Raw genomic sequence first — 12,807 nt, forward strand, 5'->3', positions numbered from 1 at the left:
GTTTTAGCGTAGCAGAAGCAAGAGCAGAGGGACAGAAGACAGGGATATTGATGGAGTGGTCTAACACCCTTGAAGGGTGAGGGAGAGGGAAAAGTAAAAAATAACCTCAAAACTGCAAATATGAGGGAGTGTGCACACATCTATTCTGGATGCAATCTACCACTTCATTGACTTTCTTTTCCTCCCACTCCCCCTGCCCCACCAATCCCAGGTTCTTACCCTTTATTTCTTCAAACTGATTTATTAAAATCACTTGTTCACATGACTAGTAAACCTAGGAAGTGGGATTTGAATTCTGATCTCTTAATCTTTTCATTACATGCTAATGCCTCCCAACAAACAATTATCATGAACTTCTTATTTTCAAGATTATTTTGACTTACCCTTTCTTAATATCCTTTAAGTTTCACCACCCCTCCAACCCTGCCCTATATGATCTATCCCCTAAATTTGGAGTTTGTTTTGCTATGACTTATCTTTTCCTGAATATTTGTTGTTGTTGAGTTGTGTCTGACTCTTTGTAACCTCATTGTTTTTTTTTGGCAAAGGTACTATATATATAATATTTTGCCATTTCGTTCTCCAGCTCATTTTAGAGATGAGGAAACAGAGGCAAATAGGGTCACTTGTCCAGGGTCACACAACTAGTAAGTGTCTGAGGCCAGATTTGAATTCAGGAAGAGTCTTCCTGATTCCAGGCCTGGTGCTCTATCCACTGCACCACCTAGCTGCCCCTTCCCTGAGTATACCCCTCCCTCTTCTTTCTTCTCCAAGTTCCTTCTTGTTTCCATATGGAATTGAATGTATTTCTATACTGAACTCTTAATGTGTGTGTTCTATCCCCCTTTTCACTAGTTCAGATGAAAGTAAGTTTCAAGAGATATCCACGGTTCCTGCTCTATTCTTGTTTTTATGGTATTCTATTTATAAATATAGATTACATGAGATAGTAACTTTCCTTTCCCTTTTCCCTCTATGATATCACTCTTTTGTTCCTCTTTTTTTCTGTTAAGATTATCAAAGCATGACAAAAGCACTTGCAGGCCTCCTAACTGCTCTTATGATTTCATTCTTTTTCCTCTCTAGCTCATCTTCCATATTGTGATCACCAGTTATTGGTGTTTCCCTCCTTGGTCACTATGGTTAGACTGTTGGACCTGGCTGATTTATGATAAATGTATTGTAATGGTGAGACAGTTGAAAGCCTGTCTGTTGGTCTTTACTTCTCTTCTTGTATTTTTCTTTATTGGTGAATGACATGTGCTTGATTAAAGGAGATTGTTAACCCCTCAAAAGTTGCCTTCCCTTTTATGCATGTGGCTACTTAAGTAATTTTCCTAACCACATGTCTGACCATATCACTTACCTGCTCAAATATCTCTTGTGGCTCCCTGTTGCTTCAAATATAATATACAATGTCTCTTTTCCACCCCAATCTCCCCAAGCCTGGTTTTAAAAGTCATTTCTAATCAGGCTCCAACCTGTCTTTCCAGAATATTTCACATTACTTCCCTGAAGGAATTCTGTTTCTTCCGGCCAAAATTGGTCTAGTAGATTAACTTTATATTCCACATCCCATGTTCAGGCCTTAGCATAAAGTGATGTACTCCCTCCTTCTTTACCTCCACCTCTCTGAATCCTTATCTGCTTCCCAGATTCCGTTCAGGTGTAACTTCTCACAGGAGGATTTTCCTGAGAGTCCATACCTACTCCAGTGGTTAATTCTCTCTCCATCCTCAAATTACCTTTTGGTTATCTGTGTACATTTTGCAACCTGTCTGCCCCCATCAGAATGGAAGATAAATTTTGTGTTTTGGTTTTGTGTCTTTAGAACGTAAAAAGTGTCTTGCATCCAGCAGGTACTTGATAAACTTTTTTTCCCATTAAATTAAGATAATTAAATTAAATGTCTTTTCTTCTTTGACCAGAGGACAGAATGTACAATGATGTTCAGTTTTGTGGAATAGGAGAGGAGAATAGGAGAACTGGAAAAGCTCATATGTTTTTAGGCATCTCAGTGTAAATAAAGGGAGTGGTTTAGGGGGAAGGGTAAAACTTGGGGAAGAAGAAAGAAAAAAAAACTTGCCACGGACTTTAGAGATTATGATAAGGAATCCACGATACAAGAATAGATTGTTTAACAGCATTGAGGTCCCAGATGAAGTTATTTGGCATTCATTCTTAGTGGATGAGTTCAGCATCCTATTGTGCTTTAGGTTTGGAAGAAACTTAGATAAAATTTAATTTTCTCCTTTTGCAGATGAGTAGTCTGAGACCTGGATTGGAGAAATAACTTGCCTAGTGTCACACAGTTAGTGAGTCTCAGAGCTGGAAATTTGCCCCAAGATCTTTTCCCTCCAAATTTATTGCTTTTTTTCCCCTTAGCCTTCACAATGTGGAATTCTTCTCCATCCTGTGAAGCCCAAGAGAAATACCACCATCTCCAGAAAGCTTTCCTTGATGCCCTTAGTCAGGAGTGACCTTCCTTCCAAAATTTCACATATCTTTTGTTGGTTGCTTTTTCTTGCACTTGTGTATAATTTTTTGCTATCTGAGGTCAAAGGATAAGTTTAATCTAAGCTTTGCATATCTCCTATGGCCTATACATAGTAGGTGCTTAATAATATTTATTGAATTAAATTTAACCTTAGGGGTCATAGGATAGAGACATAATTCTAGTTTTTGGTGTATCTTAAGACTTGGATAGTTAGCTTACCCTTGAATAGCATTTGAACCCTGGAATCTGGAAATTATTATATGTAGTAACTGGTATAGTAAATCACAATAATAACCACAATAATAAGAGAGGCAGAATAGTATAGAGTCAGGAAGACTTCTAACATAATGGCTGTGTAACTCTGGGCAAGTCATTGAATCCCAGGCAACTCTCTAAGACTAGAAGTTGTAGATGGGGTCTGATCGTTGTTCCTGGAGGATACTCCCCAATCAGTTCATTATAACCTCCATCTTCAGAGAACTTTCACTTGATCCATACACTCTAGCTCGTCTCATATTTCTCCTCCCTTATGGATCTAAGCTCATTTAGTTACATAGAAAGTAGAGAAGACTATCAACAGGGTACATCCACTTCCTTTCCTCTCACTTGATCTGCAGTCATGCTTCCTACCTCATCATCCAATTGAAACAGCATTCTACAAAATTACAGATGATCTCTTAATTGCCAGATCCAATGACTTTTATCAATTCTCATTCTTCTTTACCTTCTTGTGGCCTTTGACACTGTCAATGTTTCTTTTCTTAATTCTAGGTTTTTGACTCATTTGGATTCAACTATCATCTTTATTCTAATGATTCCCAGATCTTCTTATTTAACTCATGTCTCTATCTTGCCTCCAGTCTCATACCTCCAACTCCTTACTGGGCATATAAAACTAGATGTCCAGCAGAAATCTTAAATACATCATATCTAAAACTGAACTCATCATCTTTTCTTAAGTCCTTTCCTCTTCCTGAATTTCCTATTTCTGTTCATTATACTATCCTCCCAGTCCTCCAGGCTTGCAACCTAGGTGTCATCCTTAACTCTTCACTCTATCTACCTTCTTCCCCTCCCCAGTCAACCCATTGCCAAGTCTTGTCACTTCTACCTTTGTATCATCCCTTGTATACTCCACCCTTTCTCCTCTGATACCTGCCACTCTAATGCAGGATCTTGTCCTTTATGTTTCTTTTTTTCAAGACTCAAGTATAGATTTGACCATGTCTCCCTCACCAATCAAAAGATTCTAGTGGTTCCTTGCTATCTTCAAGATCAAATGTAAAACGCCTCTGGCATTCAAAGCTCTTCAAAAACTTGTCCCCTCATGACTTTTCAGTATTCTTAGACCTTATCCTCCACAATGTACTGTGTGATCAATTGATATTAGCCTCCTTGAATTTCTTGTGTAAGAGACTCCATCTTCTGAGTCTGTGCATTTTCACTGGCTTTCTTTCTTTCCTGGAATGTTCTTTTTCCAAATCTCTACCTCTTAGCCGCTCTGGTTCCCTTCAAGTCCCAGCTAAAATCCTACCTTTCACAAGAAGCCTTTCCCAGGACCTCTTAATGCTAGTGCTTTCCCTCTGTTGATTATCTCCAATTTATTCTGTCTGTATTTTGTTTGTACATAGTTGTTTGCATGTTCTTTCCTCTTTTGCACTGTAAGTTTCTTGAAGTAAGTAGTTTTTTGACTTTCTCTATCTTCAGTGCTTAGCACAGCACCTATCACAGAATATGAATTTAATAAATGCTTGTTGACTGACAATCAAAGAAATAAATTATTTTTGGATCACATATATGCATAATATGATTACCTGCTGAAGAGCTGAAAAACAATAATGATATATAAATGTTTCAGGTGATTGTGAAGACAAGGACAGAATACCAGCCTGACCAGAAGAATAAAGGAAAACTCCGGGTGCCAAAAATTGCTGAATTTACAGTCAGTTTTACTGATGGAGTAACAGAAAGATTAAAGGTAAGATGGGTTACAGTCAACTCTGGTTTTTCTCTGTATAAAAATAGCAGACCTTGGCATAAGTAACGCAAAATGATCAAGATTACCTTCCAGGATTTCCTTAACTGCTCCATGTTAGATTCACTGATAAAGATAAAATAGTAAGAGAATTTGGTCCTACAACGTCCTCTCCTATCATCCTTTCTTACTGGCACACTGAGTTTAATCCAGTTTCAATATTTTCTTAATCATTCATTCATTCAACAATGAGGCAGAGTGAGATAGCAGAAAGAACCTTAGGCTCAAATCTTGTTTCTGTACTTATCAGCTTGATGACCTTTTTAGGTCACTTCCCTTCCCTAGTCCTTAGTTTCTTCATCTGTAAAATGAAGCCATGGGACTGAAACATCTTAAGGTCCCTTCCTGCTCTAATGTCCAATAGTTAGGACCTATGTGATTTCCCTAAGATACCATGTCTTGAGTATGTTTATTTCCCTTCTCTCTTTTCACATAGCTAACCTTTTTCCCCACCCCCATAGTGGGAAGATGTCACACTGACAAAAACCAAGTTTATTATTTTTTCTACTTTTTTTGTGAATTCTTCATATTTATCAATCTTCATGGTACCATCTGCCAGTTTGATTATGATACTTGTAAAGACATAAAATGTCCCAGTGGAAAGGGATTTTTGAAAATGAGTAGCTCTACAACCTCATTTTATACACAAGAAAACTCAGGTCTAGAGGGAACAGGTAATTTGTTCAAGGTCATCTAGCTCTCCTTCCTGTTCCTGACAGTCATAATAAATAGATGGCATTTATAAAGGGTTTTACAAAAGTACTTTATTTACATTATCTCATTAGGTCTTCATATTCCTATAAGGTAGGTATTACATAACTCTTATTCTACAGATGAGGAAACTAAGGCTCAGAAAAGCTAGTTGTGCGTGGTCACACAACTACTGGCAGAAGTAGGACTCAAATCTGGGTCTTCTGATTCCAAAATCATATCTTACATTATATTTACAGCTTCAATGATCATAGTTCACAATTAACTTGTATAGACTGAGGAAATGTAAGGTAAGAAGGAATTGGATCTTTTGGCTATTGCTGTTTAAGGAACAAAGATCTATTTGGAAATGATGGGATTGGAAGATCATAGATCTGGAGCAGAAAGGGACCTCAGAGACCACCTAAGCCAGTCCTTTCATTTTATAGGGGAGGAAAATGAAGCCAAGAAGGTTAAGTGCCTTGATCACAGTCACATAAATAGTAAGTGTCAGAGCTGGAGCTAGAACCTAGATCTTCAGATCCAAGGCCATAGCTCATTCAGTTATACCCTATGTATCATGCTTTGCTAACATTTATATAATTCACTCTTAGTCTGTGAAATCAGAGAAATGAACTATGGCTTTGTGTAGTAGAAGAAGGGAGGAAAGGAGTAATTTTTTTATGGGCAGAAAAAGTGGTAGCTGGGGAGCATGTGATCTTGGTCTGGATATAAGTTGTGGCTAATGGATGTAGAGAAAGCTAATGGCTGCCATAGAAAGCAACAAGATTAGTGATAGATTACATAGATATGAGTAAAGAACAAAGGAGGAAAAGATGGCTTACAAGTTTCTTTTGGAAGACTCCAGAATGATGGAAGATTATGGAGGATGACAGATTCAATTAATTTTAATTCAGTTCAAATAGCATTTATTAAGTGCCTACTGTGTGCAAAGGCACTAAGGATGCATAGATGAAAAATGAAATAATTCCTGCACTCAAGGAGTTTATAGCCTAATGCAAGGGGAGACATAGGGATGAGTGTTGGGGTAAGGATACATGTACACAGATAAAATAAAATCTTGTATATGGTAAGTGCATTGAATTTGGAGTCAGAAGACCCGGGTTTAAACCCTGCACCTTTCAGGGAAAGCCTTTTAACCTAATTTTTCTTACTATAAAATGAGGGAATTATATTAGATAATTCCTAAATCTTTTCAATTAATTAAACACATAGTATGTCTAAGGTGTTTTATTGGATGCTTTGGACATAGAGGAGAAAAGAAACAACAATAGTCCTTGTCCTCAAGGAGATTGGATGATATCTGGGGAAACAATACACTTATGTAAGCATATGCTCGATAAATTCAAGATTATTTTTGGGGGTGTGTGGGAAGGAACTAGCAGGTAGGGGAATCAGGAAAGGTTTCATCTTGAAGATACTAATTAAGCTGAGCTCCATGTAGAAGCAATGCTAAGAAGTGAAAATGAGGAGGCAATGAATTCCAGACAAGCAGCACAGCCAATGCAAAGGCTGGGAGAGGGGAAGTGAATGTCACGTGTGAATAAAGGCAAGGAGCCCGGTCTGACCAAACCATAGAGGGCGAGAGAGGTGTACTGTGTTTTAAAATCAGAAAAGTAGGCTGTGGCCAGATTGTAAAGGATTTTAAAAGCCATAAAGAGTAATTTGTATTTCCAGCATTAAATATTATGCCCCTATGATAGAAGCAATGAAGAGACACATAAAAGGCCTATGAGAAATAGGAGAGGGGAGATAGTAGTTTTGACTGAGGGAAGACTTAGGAGGAGATAACCTGATTTGTGTCTTGAAGGAAGAGAAGGACTTAGACAGGTAGGGTTGAATAGAGAGAATATTCTAGGTATGGAGAATGCTCAGTACAAGTTCACAGAGGCTTTGCTATGTTTGATTTGTGCTTACAATGAGAATATAGATAGAGATCAGTGGTCAGTGAATTGAACCAAGGAGGACAATTTGGTTATAAAAAAGTAGATAAAAAAGATTTGAAGAAGAGGTTGAGACAAAGTACCACATGAAATTTGAGTAAGACAGAAGTTGCTTCCATTTGGGGATGCCAGGGAAGGCTTGACCAAAGACATGGCATCATATTTAGACCTTGAAGGTAGAAAGAGAGGGATTTTAACAGATATTGATAAGAAGAAGGCAGTCCATTTGACGCATGGGGGATGGCATCAGAAAAGGAACGAGGAGACATAAGAGAACTGGGTATGGCGAACAGTTCCACATAGGTAAAAGCTGGAGTATATGAAAGGGAATAGCAATGGATATATTTAATTTAGTCTGACGGTAGTTCATGGAGGAGTTTGAACATCAGGATCAAGAGTTTGTATTTTATCGAAAAAGGAAAGAAGATGCACTGAAGCAATTAAGTAGCACAGTGGATAGAGCACTGGTCTGCAGTTGGGAAGACCTGAGTTCAAATGAAAATCAGACACTTAATAGCCTTGTGTCTTTGGGCAAGTCACTTAATCTTGGTTTGTCTCAGTTTCCTCAACTGTAAAATTAGTATAATAATAGCACCTACCTCCCAAGGCTGTTGTGAGAGTAAAATGGGATAATATTTGTAAAGTTCTTAGTGCAGTATTTGTTACATAATTAGCAATCTCTCTCTATATATACATGCATATACATATATGTAATATATACACACATACACATATATATGTAAATAGATATAAATAGATGTGTATACACATATATATTTGTTGTTGTTTAGTTGTTTCATTCATGTCCTACTTTTTGTGACCCTATATCTAGGCATTTCTTGGCAAAGAGACTGGAGTGGTTTGCCATTTCCTTCTCCAGCTCATTTTAAAGATGAGGATATTAAGGCAAATAGGGTTAAGTGACTTTCCCAGAGTAATACAGCTAGTAAGTGTCTGAGGCCAGATCTGAACTCAGGAAGACGAGTCTTCCTGACACAAAGCCTGGGACTCTGTGCACTGCGCCACTTAGCTGCCCAATAGATCTACTTCTATAGCTATCTCTCTATCTATAGAGAGATAGATAGATATAGAGATACCTCAAACAGTGAGAAAAATACCTAGCTTATGTGCCTTTATACATAGAACTACAGCTCGATATAGAGATATAAGTAGATATCTCTATATCTAGCTATAGATCAGTGGATAGCGTGAGATTCGCATATACTAGCTATTTTTATCATTATTTGAATTGAGGAGAGCTGTATCATATTTTGCAAGAGGCAGTTATGTAATATAATGGATAGAGGACTAGACCTGGAGTTAGGGAGATCTAAGTTCAAATTTGGTCTCAGATACTTAGCTGTGTGACCCTGGGTGAGTCTATTAAACTGTTTACCTCTGTTTCCTCAAATGTAAAATAAGGATAATAACAGCACTTACCTAGCACGGTTGTTGTGGGGATCAAATGGGATAATATTTGTAAAGCACGTAGCGCAGCTCCTGGAACATAGTAGGTGCTATGTAAATGCTTATTCCCTTCCCCCTTGTCCTCCCCTGATAAAAGATAAACACACAGTAGTGGATCACATGTTCAATGACCAAGTATCTCAAAAGGAGATAAAGTATATAAAATTTGTTATGTAATACCTATATGAGCATTGCTTCATTGTAATAGCATAGTAGTGACTTGTGAATTTCTCAGTAAGGACAGGAAGGATGGAATGTAATTTCAATGATATTTGATAGAACACAAGACATTCTGACACTAGCTATAACTAATTCTTGCACAGAGACAACCGTCAGTATTATAATGATGACTTTCCCTTTATTCACATTTTTAGAACAGAAAGTTACAGTTTTTTCTAAGAGGGCATCAGGTCTTTGAAATGGGATTTCCTTCCCTGGTCAATGACATTGGGAGCTTCTCATCTTTAAGGAGTGGCTCTTACATGCCTGCACTGTCACTGAAAATTAATGATTATTTGGAGAGGTGGTAAAACCAATCAAATTAGCATGGCATTTACTATCCTTTTTTGCCTCTGTAAGATTACAGTCACTGATCACACTATCCTTTGAGAGTAGGAAGGGACCTCAGAGACCACCAAAACCAGTGTGTCTCAAATTTTTCCACAGAATATTTTGAAGCTTAAAATATATTAACAAAACACATAAATGCTAACCCAAGCATTAGGGTCATGGATGTGAGGTGGTGGAGAAGGAATGCTATATCTTGGGAAGAAAGGAAGTTCAGGAAATTTTATAGAGTAGTGAATGATAAGCTGATCTTTTAGTTAGGAAGTCCTCCTAGTTCTAACAAATAATGTACTGGCTGTATGACCAGGATCAAGTTACTTTATCTTTCAGTGCCAAAGACAACTTTCTTTTATTACAAATTACATCAGAGTTGTGGGTCTGCTTTGGTGGGAGGGATACACAAACTGGGAGGTCTTTACACTGTTGATGTCATGGCCCTGAAATTTTAAAAAGCACACATTTGCTATTTTATGACTAGCATTGCAATTTTCTCAAGTCTTCTGAGAGACAGAGTTTGGGGAACTTTAATTTAGTCAAATCCCTTCATCTTGAAGATGGGAAAACTAAGATCCAGAAAGAGGAGATCATTTTTAGAAACAAGGATAAGGTGATTCACTTTATTGTGTCCTTACTCACTATAGAAATACCATAGAAAGGAATTTATGGTTGTAGAGGAAGGAGAAAGAGATTTAATAACATCCTTATTTTTACCACATATAAGTAATTGTAAATTGAACTAATTTTTTTTGAGGAAGAACTTCCACTATTTTTATTTTAAAAATTGTCCTGTAAATCCTTTTGTTCTTTTATTTCTGATATTCTGACATTCATTTCTTAACATGTCCCTCTCCCCCTTTCTCATCATATTGTGTAATAAATATCTTAAAAAGGAAGAAAAAAAGAAATCAGTTAATAAGCATTTATTAAGTACTTGCTATATGTCAGGCACTGAGCTAAGTTCTGAGGATACAAATTAAAAATGAAAGTCCCTCTGCTTGAGGAACTTACAGTTGAATGAGGGAAGACATGGTCATATAGCTGTGTTGTTTTGCGGGCAGATATAGAGTCATTTGCTAGATGCACTCTTGAAGTCTTTGTACCTTGTTAGGATATACTAGAGATTGCATTCTGCTGACTTAGTGGTCAAAAATTCAGACTTTGATAAGTCTTTAGAGCAGAAATTTAATAGAAGTCACCTGTAGATACTTATCCATATACTCTTTCCTATGAGACCTTGCTTAGATGAAAGCAAAGGGCGAAATTCTGCCTTGTGTTTTTAAATCCTCATGCCCTTTGACACCATTCTCCTGTAGGCAGTTGTACTAAAGATAAAGAGAAAGATGTATGTCCCAAATGGTAAATTTGTACTCATTAATGTTAAAAGAAGAAGCGTCCCACCATGTTGGATAGATCTTATGTAGAGGACCTAATCAATCTGACTGCATAGGTGAAGGAGGTCTTGATCTGCATTAGTAATACATACCAGGCATATACACAAACATAGCAGTCATGATGCATCTCTCTGTTCACCTTAAGATCATGTGCAATTTTGAATGTTTAAAAAGATTGTTCTATCCCATGACCGAGAATTATGTGACATTACCAAGAGAATATTGGTGTTAAAAAATAGGATCATCTTAGGATCATTTAAAGCAGTCCAGTCTATCTTCCTGCTATTCAACTCTAAGTCCAGTTCATTGTTCATTTGCAGTGCCTGCACAAGAAACATATAGTGATGAACTAACTTAATGGGCTGCCCAGCTAACTAAATGTCAGTCTGAGAGATATGTATTCCTTGTCTATAGGAAGGCAGAACCCTCACACCAGTAAGGTTATGGATACATCAAAGTACAAGTGTTTACATATCCCCTCATTGCTTTCTGTCTCTTCCTGTCCCAACTAGAACAGATATTTTAAAAGTCTTGTTAGGGTCCTGTGATCCCTGACCACCAAAATCCCATATTCCCTAATCCATTCTTCCCAAGAGACTACGAGGAGGATGTGAAAGGTTCATCAGAGTGCTAATGATGGCTGATTATGTGACAAAGTCAATTATTTTCCAGCCCTTCAGTGTTCCATCAGTGACCTCCAGAAGCTTCTCATGCGAGAGTTTTCCGGGGATATATCAAGCACAGTGGGATACAAACATGGGGAAAAGTCACTAAAGTCTTCATAGAATCACAGAACTCAATAGTTAGAAGAGCCTCAGTGGTCATCATGCTGACCAATGCCTGTAAAAAAAATCTCCTCTATCATCTATCCAAACAAAAGTTTCCCTAGATTTTGCTTGAGGACCTCCAGTGAGGAGAATCTAATTGCTTCCAAGGCAGCCATTTTTGGATAGCTCTCATTGTTAGAAACTTTTTCTGACCACAAGCCTAAATTTGCCACCTTGTAATTTTCACCCATTGCTCCTTGATTCTTCCTAAGTAGTCTAACAGAAATCTATCTATCTAGATTTTCCAAGTGTCACTGCTCCACCAATTGAGCTCTGATGTAGCTCTTGTGCTCATTCTTACAATCTAATTTACTCCATGTCCATAGTACAAGACCCCAGTCTAGTGGGACATTCTAGAGACCTAGCTCCTACTTGATTCCGTCTGCTGGCTGTAGGCAGCCTCAGAGCATCAAACAACTGGGCACCCTCATCAGGAAGTTTACCAGCAGTTGCTGTCTTCCCAACCTCACAGCTCGGTGGTTTTCCTTTCCTGATTCTGGTGGCATGTCCAGTGAAACTTCAGCAGCATCCTCATTTTTAAGGTTCCATACAGGTTGCCCGTGGCTGGCTGGTTGATAAATTCTCCTTATATAATGCAGGATCATTGCCTCATTTTCAAGCTATTTTTCTTTGTTTAAAATGTGTCCTCATACCATCCCTCTTAGCTTCCAGCTATGATGATGTCATTCTCATGAACTGCCCAAGCGGGCTGCCACATTTGTAATGAGAATGGCTGTAATTTATAACTTTCTCTCCACCTGGTTTCCCTCAAATTCTCTGTGCCATATTACATTCATGGTCTTCTATTTGCTGACAGAAATGAACCTAGATAAGAGATTATATTTTATTACTTTTTGTGCTGGTTTTTTATTACTCTGCACTTTTATTTAGATGCATATTTTAGGCATGTTATTAAAAATCCCTCCCGCTGGTTATGTGCATATCTATTATCTGGTATTGATGAAATTTTTGTGCATGTGCTGTTTGTGGCAGGAAAGCATAATAATGTTTAACTTTTATTATTTCACTTCTGGCTATGATTGTATTTAAAATATGAATGAGAGCACATTCTGTGATTCTGGCTGGCTGTTTCTTGCTACATTTCAGGTGGTCTCATTGGATTCTTATGGTGACTTCATCTTCATTATTGGGCTGTTGAAAAGCAAAATATCACGGTTTTTGGTTGTTGTTAATTAAAATGAAGCATTTTCCACAATGGAGAAGATAAGCCTAGTTTTTTCTCATGTAGAACTCAATCAATGTTTAGATGAGGGTGTTGTTAAATCCAACATTATCTTTAAAGTGAAGGACCCTTGGGTCTCAGTCTTTTGATATTAGTAGATCATTAGACTCAGAAAGGATTTTAGAA

General features: G+C 37.6%; 1 protein-coding gene across 2 annotated transcripts in view; it reads left to right on the top strand.

Annotated features, from left to right (window-relative positions):
* Positions 1–12,807, top strand: part of NSG2 (neuronal vesicle trafficking associated 2) — a 62,839-nt gene that overhangs the window by 18,334 nt on the left and 31,698 nt on the right. For both annotated transcript variants that reach the window (XM_072630999.1, XM_072631000.1), the window contains exon 3: positions 4,356–4,475. In XM_072630999.1, coding sequence (XP_072487100.1) covers positions 4,356–4,475 — 120 coding nt within the window. The remainder of the gene's footprint in view (positions 1–4,355; positions 4,476–12,807) is intronic.

This window comes from Notamacropus eugenii, chromosome 1, assembly GCF_028372415.1.
Source record: "Notamacropus eugenii isolate mMacEug1 chromosome 1, mMacEug1.pri_v2, whole genome shotgun sequence".
Classification (NCBI taxonomy): Eukaryota; Metazoa; Chordata; class Mammalia; order Diprotodontia; family Macropodidae; genus Notamacropus; species Notamacropus eugenii.